The 10929-nt window shown below is 65.9% G+C and overlaps 4 protein-coding genes across 4 annotated transcripts in view; 3 read left to right on the top strand and 1 right to left on the bottom strand.

The window, feature by feature from the left end:
* Positions 1 to 363, top strand: part of H696_03359 (hypothetical protein) — a gene marked incomplete at its 5' end in the record, with an annotated part of 7321 nt that extends 6958 nt beyond the window's left edge. The window contains one exon of the mRNA XM_009497223.1: positions 106 to 363. Within this exon, the coding sequence (XP_009495498.1) occupies positions 106 to 145 (40 nt within the window). The 3' untranslated portion in view covers positions 146 to 363. The remainder of the gene's footprint in view (positions 1 to 105) is intronic.
* Positions 364 to 2674: 2311 nt separating this feature from the next.
* Positions 2675 to 6291, top strand: H696_03358 (hypothetical protein). Its single transcript, XM_009497222.1, has 4 exons — positions 2675 to 3066; positions 3242 to 3789; positions 3882 to 4063; positions 4153 to 6291. The coding sequence occupies exons 1-4, from the start codon at positions 2824 to 2826 to the stop codon at positions 6093 to 6095; spliced, it is 2916 nt and encodes a 971-aa protein (XP_009495497.1). The 5' UTR covers positions 2675 to 2823; the 3' UTR covers positions 6096 to 6291.
* Positions 6292 to 6800: 509 nt separating this feature from the next.
* Positions 6801 to 9808, top strand: H696_03357 (hypothetical protein; the record flags this gene model as incomplete). The annotated part of the gene is made up of 5 exons (XM_009497221.1): positions 6801 to 7031; positions 7099 to 7244; positions 7406 to 7564; positions 7748 to 7938; positions 8010 to 9808. 5 exons carry the CDS (start codon positions 6801 to 6803, stop codon positions 9752 to 9754), a joined length of 2472 nt encoding a protein of 823 aa, XP_009495496.1. The 3' UTR covers positions 9755 to 9808.
* Positions 9809 to 9896: 88 nt separating this feature from the next.
* The window catches only part of H696_03356 (hypothetical protein), a 6274-nt gene continuing 5241 nt past the window's right edge, over positions 9897 to 10929 (bottom strand). Inside the window, exon 2 of the mRNA XM_009497220.1 lies at positions 9897 to 10879. Coding sequence (XP_009495495.1) covers positions 9925 to 10879 — 955 coding nt within the window. The 3' untranslated portion in view covers positions 9897 to 9924. The remainder of the gene's footprint in view (positions 10880 to 10929) is intronic.

Below are 10929 nucleotides of genomic sequence, written 5' to 3'. Positions count from 1 at the left end.
CAGGAGCAGCAACAGGAGCAGCAACAGGAGCAGCAACAGGAGCAGCAACAGGAGCAGCAACAGGAGCAGCAACAGGAGCAGCAGCAGCAGCAGCAGCAGCAGGAGTCGTCATCCCTGGAGGAGCCCCCCTCGCCGGAGCACCTGACCATCTTCTCCCTGAGGCTGGCCACTCTGTGCTCCTGGATGGATCTCTACTCGGTCCTGGCCGGGCGCCAGTTGGCCCTCCTCAGCCACACCCAGCCCAAGGAGGCCATCAGCCTGCTTCACAATGTGCCTCTTCGTGGCACAAACCACGTCGTGTTCTCCTCCCACTCGATGGTGGCGAATGTGCTGTATGACATCCTGACCAAGACCACCCTCTAGGCTGGGTGGGGCCTGGCCCGGCTCCCGGCCTCGGCGAGATGCCCTCTCGCTCCAACTACACCGATCCGTGCATGTGCATGTGTGTACCTTCTGTCTGGCAGGTAGGCAGGGGCAGGGGGGGGGGGCGGGGGGGAGGGGTATCCTTCAATTGTAACAGGCGGCCCCCTTCGCAAAGATTCCCTCTTCGGGGCGGGGGAGCTACCATTCTACCGGGGGAAATTTCATGCAGTCCTTCTCGTCGGGGACAGGGCGGGGGAGGGCTTTTCGCATGGGTGCAGCTTGGTGGATGGGCCCCGGTGGGTTTTTCCGGCTTGGCCCTCCTTTCGGCCATCCTCAACGACAGCAGGGGCCCCTCACTCCTGCAGGGGCCCGTTCCCTCGGGGACACTCATCCGCGATGGTGAGCGCCATCCCTTGTCCCAGTGCCAAAAGGGCGCCCATGCTCGGGAAACGCCCATGCCCTCCATGCTTCCCCCGGCGACCGGTCCTGGGCCTTTTCCCGCCGCCGAAACCGACCGCCGCCCTCTCTTGGGGCCACGCCACCGGAGTCGGCCGGCGGCAGCGGACCCCGGGATGGCCCACTCCACAGGCAGGCAAGTCGGTACCCTGTGGGGGCTGGCCACCGACTGGCGAGGCGCGGAGGGCGGGCCTCGGGTGAATCCTCCCGGCCGTCCCCCCCGAAGAGGGACACACTGCGACATCGCCGCCGCGGCACGCCCCCGGGCCCGGACCTTTTCCCTCGCCTGCCCATGTGGCTGTGGGTCATTGTCTCTCCCGGTCGGCGATCTCGAGGCCTCGGCGAAGAGGCCCGCCTTTGGCCCGGGTCGAATGCCCTCCCACGCGGAGGACATGCCCATTGAGGATGGGCACGCGCACAGGGGACGACCGGCCTTGGGTGGGGCAGATCGCCCGGCGCGGCCGGCCGCCCGGCGCCCCACCCCCCGATGGCCCCGGGACTCGGGAGAGCCAGAGGAGCCGGAATCCCGGCTGCCCGGCCCGTGCGCGCCCGAAACGCCAACCACACAATGCAGCGCGGCCCCTCGCGGCCAACACCCTGCCAGGAGAGCGCACCCGGGCCGCAGCATCACCGATCGGCGGCCAGCCCCCGTAGGGCGGGCGGGCGGGCGCACAGACAGTCCGCCACGCGAACGCCAGGACCCGGCCCCCTCCGAAGGGCCAGCGCGGGGGCGACCGAGAGCAAGCACCGCAAATGCCAACGCACTGTCGAGCTGGAATTCCCATCCCCGCCTGGGAGCTTCTTTGGCACGCGACATGCGGCTCTCTCGGCGCGCACGAGGACCCGGGGGGATGTATGACCATGAGTGCTCGTCAGGGGATATCCCCATCCGCAGCCGCACAAGCCAACTTGGTGCGGGGCTGGGTTGTTTTTGCCGTCGTGAGCCGCCCTCCTCGCCGGATGAGACAGCCGCCGCTGTGAGAATCCGCCCAGCGGCCGGAGGCCTCGCGCATGCTTCGGCGCCGGCGGCCACAGACCTCCCCACCGGCGCATTCTTCCGCCCCCCTCCCCCGCCTCTCGGCCCTGCTCATCGGACCGCGGTATTGGCGGGACTTTCCCCCTTCGGTATCATGACGTGGCACAGCCAACTGCCAGCTCGCGCCGGGGCCCGCGCATCGGGCCCTGGGGGCCGTTCCGCCCAGCGGCCAGGTCTCCAGCCTAGCTCCGTCCTGGCGGCCGGACCCGGGCAGGGGGCGGGGGGGGGGGGGGGAGTCCCCTCCAAAGAGGCGTGCCCAATGGGCCGGTTGATGGCCGGCCCCGGCCGGTGGTCACCGCACGGTGGGCCTTCACACGGCAGGACCAAACGCGCCCTCCGCCATCTTCGGGTGGGCCTTTGTCTGATGTCCACCTTCCTCGTTGAGACCCTCGCCGAGGCAACGCGCATTGATGGCGGGAAAAAGAACATCCGGCATGGCCCGCCGCCCCCCCCCCCCCCCCGCCCTCCAGAGGGGAAACAAGGTAACCTGCGGGGGATACCTCCGCGCTCCGAGATCGAAGCTCCCTGAACATCAGCCGAAATCCTCATCAATGGCGAGAGAGAAAGAGAGACACCTGTGATCCTCTGCCTGTGAATAGCCCCCGGAAGTCGAGCATCCATGAGTGCAGTATCCCCCGGGAAAAGTACCCCCCCCCCCCTGAGCACCCTCCGGACGATTGATCGCCACGGCCAATACTACCCAGCGACATGCATATTTCGGAGGCGAAGGCGGGTGCTTTTTTTTTTGGGCAAAGGCCCGCCATGCTTACTCACACCCACTCACACACACTCACACTCACACACACTCACACACACACACACACACACACACACACACACAAGAGCACACCCATCTCGTTTGTACAGTACCTCCCCTCCCGCTCCTGGGGTCCGATTGCTCTTCCCCCTTGCTCTTTGGTTCGCCTGCCCCGGACATCTTCACTCCGCAGCCTGTGATACCAACAGCCATGGGCGTTCTGAACTTGGTCGATCTTTTGACAAAAAGGGCTCAACGTTCGACAGTCCCCCACCATCGTCCCATGCCCTCCGACGCCAAGCCCTACGTCCTGCCGATTGATTTGAACAACTTTCTCAACGAGATGATCCGAAGCAACTTCCTCTATCACAAACAGACTCGAAGCATCGGCTACACTCCCCGGCTCATTGGTCCCTATCTGGATGCGCTTATCATGTGGCTGCATACACAGGCCGTACGCCCAACCACCCTGGTGTCGCCTCTCCTCCTTCCCTCCCCTGCCTTTCCCCCGCGCGCACGCACAGACACACACACACACACACACACACACACATGCATGCATGCATGCATACACCAACGCCTAACCCATCTCCATGCTCTTGGGGACTTTGGCCGGCCCTTTCACCCAGGTGTACCCCATCTTCGTGGCCGACGGCCCGAAGGCACCAGAGAAGGAGGCCACCTCGGAAATGCGCTTCAAGAGCAAGGTCGGCAAGCTTCGGCCCAGACAACTGTCCTACCTTTCGGTGTATCAGGATGCCACCCGGGGCGGCCCGTCCACCGGCTCCGCCAATGCCGGCCCCAATGCCCCTCGACCCCGGCGGGTTGACCAGGACCACATCGATCGGCACTTGCGTGGCACGCAGCATCTGCCGACCTGCCACCCGAGGACCCTGGTACCCACCCACAACGGCTGCACCAAGGAACGCTGCATGATTGGTTGCCAAATTTGCTGCTTCAAAAGCCGGCGGTCCAATCCCTGGAAACACGCTGTGGACATGGCGAACGATCCATTCACCTGCAGCGTGGACTTGGCAAATGTCTGGGCAATCACCCAGGGGCATCTGTTGGCCCGGGCACGCCAGGCCCCCCTCCGTCTGGCTTTCATCGGGTCCTTCACCGAGGCCGATGACATTCTCGTGCTCTTGAGCCTGCACTTCCGGGTGCCTGTACTCAGGTACGCCGGCTGGCCGGTGCCAAGGATGTGCCCCAGCACAAGGGGGCTCTGCCTCTCTGACCGGTTCTCGTCTTTCCTCTTCCATTGGCCAGCAATGACTCGGACTTCTTTGTCCATGGGTATGGGCAGACACGGGTGTCTTCCCTTTTCCAGAGCCAATTCCTCCTGTCCGGCAATTCCCCCGGGACCGGGCCATCCTTCAGGACCTCCGGCCAGCGCTTCGAGCCGAAAACCCTCCTTACCTCGGACATGGCGGCCTTCTTCCAAACCACCGGTGCGTCGTCCTTGTGACCGGCCTCTGCCCGGCCGTCAGGGCCTTGCTCATGTGCCTGACATCGGCCATCGGCCAAAATCGCGCCCAAGTGACGAAGCTCTGCTGGCTGCCGCTCATTCTTGGCTCGGATCTCGGGCCGCCGGATTGGCGGATCCGCAAGTTCATCGAAAGCGACACGCAGTTCGCCCCCTTGGCCAACTCCCTGAGGTCATATTTCAACTGCGTCGACAAGTGCTTCCAGGATGTTCGCCAGCCCCACGTCCCGGGGCAGGCCCCCGCCATCAAAGACAACTGGCGTGAGACCATTCTCAACTCCGGCTTGGACATCGACCAGATCATCCGCCTGTTGGGGTCCCTTCCGGAGCCCGATGCCTTGGAGGCCGTGGACTCGGCCGGCGCCCGGCGGAGCTTGCCCTTCTTCCGGTCGGGCATCGCGCCCTCCCGATCCCGGTCCCTGTCGCACCTGGTGCCCGCCCTGCAGGACCTCCGCCGTTGCAGCGGCCCGGGGGTCCTGCTGCTTCGTGCCAAATACCGCGAGGAGCTTGCCGGCAGGCAGCCCTCCCAGGAACCGATCAACCCCTTGCACAAGGTGAAGTCCCTTCGCGACGGGGTGCTCCTTTGCCTGGGGATTTCCACCGCCGGCCTGTGCACTCCCGACAGCGTGGTCCTTTCGTCCTTCAGCAAGGAGCTCGAGGACTTCCTGCATGCTGACAGCTCTTTCGACAAATCCAACCTCTGGTGCCTCTCCTCGGAGCGTGCTCCGCCGCGGCTCCCTCGCGCAGACGATGCAGCCGGCGGGCTCGCCGAGGACGCTCCGGTCGGGCCGCCTCCGGCCGTCGCCTCGAATGCCAGCAACGGCCGGCGCCCCGGCGGCCGGGCGGCTGCTCCTGCCGGTGGCGGCGCATCGGGCGCCGAGGCCAGCACCGCAAGCGCCGGCCCGCCCCAACCACCCGCCCATAGGGCCAAGTGCCGCTGCCGCGAGGCGCCTTACCTGTCGATTCCGCTTCTTCATGAGGGGCTCTACTTGCCGCTCACCGTGCAGGCCTTCTTCATCTCGCGCGTGGGCTCGACCGCGGCTCCCGGCTTGACGGTGGCCGATGTGTTTTTGGCCAAATTGGACGATGCCGATGGCTACCGGGCTGCCTCCTTGCCCCTGCTGCCGCAGTTCAGCCTCAGGGACGATTTGAGTGTTTGGGCGCCATCCTGGCCCATTCGCTTCCTGCTGTATGCCCTGCTGTCCCACGGCAAGGAAGGCCTCCAGGGCCCGGCCGTGAGGAAGGTCATCGAATTTTACGACCCGCCGGTCCGACTCGACGGTCAGAAGGTCCTCCCCTCTACCAAGAAGAGCCAAGACTATCTGCTGAAGGGGCTGTCCGGTGAAATTGTGCCCCTCCTTCGGGCCGTCGATGTGGCCTTGGCCGATGATGCCCCGGGCTCATCGCTGGCCCTCGACCGGATCCTGCTGACAGCCGTCCTGCTGTCGAGCCGCCCCTCTCGAGCCGCCCCGGGCGAGCAACTGTTCGACACCCAATCCCGGACCATCCTCCTCCGGCACATGGCTCTCCTGGTGAATGCCCTGCTCCATGGCAAGACCATGGCCCAGGCTGGCAATCACGAGGAAGACCTCGACGCCATTCGCCGGAAGGTTGTCCGCGTGCTGCCCTCCCCCGACCCCGGCACCCCGCCTGCTGCCAATGGCCGGGCCCTTCTGCACGATGTGCTGGCAAGTTGCCTGTCGCCCGTCCCACCAGCACCAAGCCCGCCGCAAGGCCCACCCTCCGGGCAGCTGGATGCCCCCTCGCCGGCCAGGCTCTCGACCTTTTCGTCGGACATCGCCACGGTCAGTTCATGGCTGGATCTCTATTCGGTCCTGGCCGGCCGCCAGCTGCTGTTGGATACGCAGCACGTCCATTCCGAGCGGGATTGCCCTTTCGTGCTTGCTCGGCCGGCTAAGATTGGCGACTACCAGCCCTCCTCTCGCTCAATCATGGTTGCCACCCTGCTTCAGATCCTTGCACAGAGGGGTCTCTGAGAGGGGCCTGCGAAATGCCCAATTGGCCAGGCGTCCCTGCGAAGGGTGACCACACGAGGCGCGGGGGGCGACACGCCCATCCTCCCCTCTCCCTCCCCCCCCTCCCCCCTCTCGCCTCCTGTCTCTCAAGCGCAAAGCGCCCCCTCCTCTTGCCAATACAAATGTCACAAAACGAGTGGCATCCCTTCACAGGTGTATACACCTACCACATCCATCGAGCGGGGGGGGGGGTCTTTTTTTTCTCTCTCTTTTTCCTTCGTTTTTCGGGCGCCCGCTCATTCCTGGACACACTCCGCCGAGCGGGCCACCTTCGAGGCTCAGGCGCAAGAACATATACCACTCCACGCGGGCATCGACGCGGGCCGAAAACAAAGTAGCCCACAATCCCAAATGCCCACGAATGCCCCCCCCTCGCCACCAGGCACCGACTAATCGCGGCGGGTCGGACGCTTTTCACCGAGCCGCCCGATCCGGCTGGCCGCCGGTATGCCTGCGGGACCAATGCCCCACGAGCACCAGATCCCCCTCCCCCCCCCTTTCTTGCCCCATCGTGACCCAGTCCCCCTGTATCTCGTCCTCTTTTCCTCCCTGTCCCTCTCCCCCCCCCCCCGACTCCCACGCTCGCGCGTCTCCTCCGACTCTCCCTCTACCCATTCTCCGGCCTTCTGTTGATCCCCAACCCGATCCTGGCGTCGTTCGTGAGCTATGGGCGTCTTTCGGCTGACTTCTCTCGTGCGCAGCAGTCTGCCCCACCGAGTTGGGACACTCGCGCCGGCTGAAGGGCTCCGCGCCCTGCCAGTCGACGTCGGCAGCCTGGTGTATGTCCTGTCCCGGAGTCACTATGTTTACGCCGGCCAAACTCGAAGCATCGGCTACGATGCGCCGCTGATTGCCCCGTATCTCGACGCCCTCATCGGCTGGCTGAATCATCACCGGGTATGCATTTGCTTTGTGCCCCTGTGACAGCCTCCAGCAGAGATCGCCCCTCACACATGCCTCCCAGTTGTACCCCATCTTTGTGGCCGACGGGGCCGTTGCCCCGGAGAAGGCGGCCACCGCTTTGAGTCGCTTTCGTGACAAGACCCGCGACCTGACCGGGGCCCTTTCTAGCCTGGTGGCCGGCGACGTCACCGGCTTGCGTGTGATCAGGTGTGCTCGACGTCCCACACGACCATGCTCCTCCTTTCTCTCTCCCTCTTCCTCCCTCCCTCGCACCTGTGTGTCTTGGTCTGATTCCCCTTTCGCGCTTTGATTCGCACGGGGACTGGGCGGGCGGCCGGCCGGGCCCGGCAACGGATGCCTCCCCTCAGCGATACCATCGCCTTTCCCAACATCCGTGCGAATGTCCAAGGGTATCTGGCGGCCCAGGCACACGCCCGCCCCGACAGGCTGGCCTTCATTGGGTCCCCCGCCGAGGCCGATGACATCTTGGCCCTGCTGAGTCTCTACTTCAGCACTCCTGTTGTCAGGTGCGCTTGTCAGAGGGAGGGGGGGGGGGGGGGGCCATGGACCGGGCTAGGGAACCCAGGCGCCTGGCACCATGCCCTGTCCTAGGGGCGGGTCTTTTTGTTTCTTTCTCTTTTCTTCCTCTTCCCCTTCGTCGCCCCTCCTGACCTTGCCCCTGGTTGCCCGGGCCCCGGCCGGCGAGCCAGCAATGACTCGGACTTCTTCGTCCATGCCTTTGGCCAGGTGAAGATGTCGTCCCTCTTCCAGAAGCAATTTCGCCTGGAGCGCGACCCGGCTGACCACCGGCCGATCTTCGTCCCGGGTGATGCCTATGACGTGCCGCTCCCCGGCGAAACCCTCCTCACCTCCACGCTGGCCACCATGCTCTCAACAACCGGTAAGTGTCTTCCCTCCACCTGGCACTCGCCTGGACCACGCGCCTTTTGACAAGCCCCCCGCTCATCACAGTCACCAAGCTGGCCTGGCTGCCATTGATCTTGGGCTGCGACTTCGGGCCACCTGACCTACGCCTATGGAGCCTCCTCTTTGATGGGTTCCGATTTGCTCCCAAGTACCAAAATCGCTTGCTGTACTACTATCGCATTGTGCCCGGGTGCTACAAGGACCGCAACTCCTCCTGGCCGGTGGACGGGGCCAATTTCCACCCCTTCTGGCAAACGCTCATGAAGGGGGTGCATATGACCACGGAAATCCTGCGCGTCATACTGCTTAACCTGCCGGAACCGGCGGCATTGGAGGAGTTCCTCCGCCAGCCGGCCAGCCATCTGCCCGGGGTCCGGGCCGAAGTTGTGGCGTCCATGCGCCGGCATCGGGACCAGCTGGGGCCCCTGGTCGAGTATTTGCACCAATGTAGCGGCCCGGGCACCCTGATGCTGAAGGCCAATCGCTTTCAAGCCGCCCTCGGCCAGGGGGCCCCCGCGCCGGTCAGTGTCTCCGGTGTCAAGCCCCTTCACGATGGGATTTTACTTTGCCTCGGGATTTTCAATGCCGGCCTTGACTGCCTCTCCGAAGGTCGCATGCTGAAGTTCGCCACGGATCTCCATGCCTTCCTGTCCAGGGAGCGCCTTCCCATCCTGGCGGAGCCCTGGTGCATTTTTGCCACCCGGCCGCCGCCGAATCTTCCCGCCAGCATAGCCCCCCCTGCCCCGGGATCCGAGGCTGGCTCGGGCCGATGTCGCTGCCGCGAGGCCTTGTACCTGGTGCAGCCGCTGATGCAGCAGTGCTTCCACTTGCCGCTCTTCCACCTGGCCTTCGGCTCGGCTTTTACCGGCGTTCCTGCAGATCTGGCCCTACCAAGTGTGGCAGCCCTACTGGCTGGACACCAACGAAGTGGCCACCAGCTGACCTTCTTCCTGCCGGTCGTACCGCAGTATGCCCTCCAGCCGGGGGCTGGCACTGTTTGGGATCCCACCTGGCCGGTTCGCTTTTTGTCGTATGTCATGCTGGCACGCGGGCCCGGAGGCCGAGCCCAAGACTCGGACCCCCAATCGGTGACCGAGTATCAAACTGCCCCGGCGCCGTTGGAGCCCCAGCGCCCGGCGGTCATTGCCTCGGGCGCCGGCGACCGGAAGCCCATCATCTACCAGCTGAGTGCCTTTCAAGACCCGGCGGCCGCCCTCTTGAAAAAGGTGGATGGGCTTCTGGCGAGGGACCTCGATCGGGCCATTGATCGAGTGCTGCTGGCGATCATGGTTGTGGTGACCGCCGCCGAGGCCGGCCCCGGAACCCCTGGCAGCCCACCGGACATCGATGACGTTGCCCTTGCCCGGGATTTGACCAGCCTGTGCACGGCCATGGCCGACATCCCGGGGCTGGAGCCTCTTCCCCTCGGGCCCGGGGTGCCGGATGCCGTGCGCACGGCAGCCATGGTGGCCCTTCCCCTGGCCGCTGTGCCGCCGGCGCAGGCCGATCTCCTGCAGGCCACCGAGCACATCCTCAAGTGGAGCTTGACATCGGCAAATCGCCAGGCCCAGGCCACCTCGGCCCCCGAGTCCCTGCCCGCCCGGCTAACAGCCTTTTCCCTGGACATGGCCACCGTGTGCTCCTGGCTGGACCTTTATTCGGCGCTCTCTGGCCGGCGGCTGGCGATTCTGCTTCGGCGCAGCACTCCCGGCAGCCGGGTTTGCCAATTCACCGCCCGGTCCCTGGTGGCCGAGCGTCTCTTGGCCGTGCTGAATTCCGGCACCCTGTGAAGACAGCCGCGCCGAAGGGGGCCCACCTGGCTGGCGGAATACACCTATCTCTCGTGCGAGAGAGAGAGAGAGAGAGAAATGTGCGAATATATTTTTGCCTCTCCGAGCACATCGCATGGGGGGCCTCCCGGCCCCGGGTACACGGTTTGGCGGGGGGGGGGGGGGACCACTCACCCCTGGGCAAGCTCCTGCTTGAGGGCCAGCAGAGTGCGATCAATCTGGTCCTCGGTAATGTGGCGATGGGTGACGGCGCGAACCTGATTCGGCCCGAAGGAGCCGACCCAGATGCCGTGCGGGCGGAGACGCGCCACCAGCTGGTCGGCCGGCGACAAGCCACCCGGCGCGCTGGTCGCCCCGGTGCCGGCCTGGCCCGGGCGGACCTGGAACAGCACGATGTTGGTGTCGACGGTGGCCGGATCGCAGGACACCTCCAGCGTGCCGGCCGGGCCGGCAGCCGCACCGATCTCCTGGATGCCGGCGGCCAGGCGCCGAGCATTCAGGTGGTCCACCGCCAGCCGCGGCACCATGGCCCCGAGAGCCACGAGGCCGGCCGCGGCGATGACACCCGACTGGCGGAGGCCGCCGCCGAGGACCTTGCGCATGCGCCGGCTCCGGGCAATCATCTCCGCCGGGCCGGCCAGGATGGAACCCACCGGAGCCGACAGGCCCTTCGACAGGCACACCTGCACGGAGGACACGCCGGCCGTCAGGTCGGCCACCGGCCGGCCGAGAGCCACCGCCGAGTTGAACACCCGCGCGCCGTCCATGTGAATGGGAACCGGCCCGGCCAGGCGCCCGAGAGCCTCGGCATGGTCGATCGGGACCACCCGGCCGCCGCAGCGGTTGTGAGTGTTCTCCAGCGAGATGAGCCCCGTCACCGGGTAGTGCGGGTCCGCCTGGTCGAAGGCCCCCGGGGGGACCGGGAACCGAGCGGGCTGCCAGTCATCCCCGCCCCGGGGGCCGGTCGGGCCAGACCCGTAGACACTGGTGTCACCGGTGCCGAGAGCACTGCCACGCGGCCGGAGGTACGCCTCCACCGTGTCCAGGCAGAGGGTGCCGTCCGGCAAGTTGGGAACCGTGCGGGTGTGGATGCCGGCAACCTGAGCGGTGCCGCCCTGCTCGTAGCTGTGGGCCACGGGCGGGAGAGGCCGCACGACAGGGGGCAGGGGGGGGGG

This window comes from Fonticula alba (genome assembly GCF_000388065.1).
Source record: "Fonticula alba strain ATCC 38817 unplaced genomic scaffold supercont2.5, whole genome shotgun sequence".
In the NCBI taxonomy this organism is placed as follows: Eukaryota; order Rotosphaerida; family Fonticulaceae; genus Fonticula; species Fonticula alba.
Note: the sequence above shows the minus strand (reverse complement) of the source record. Positions and strands in the feature narration are given on the sequence as shown.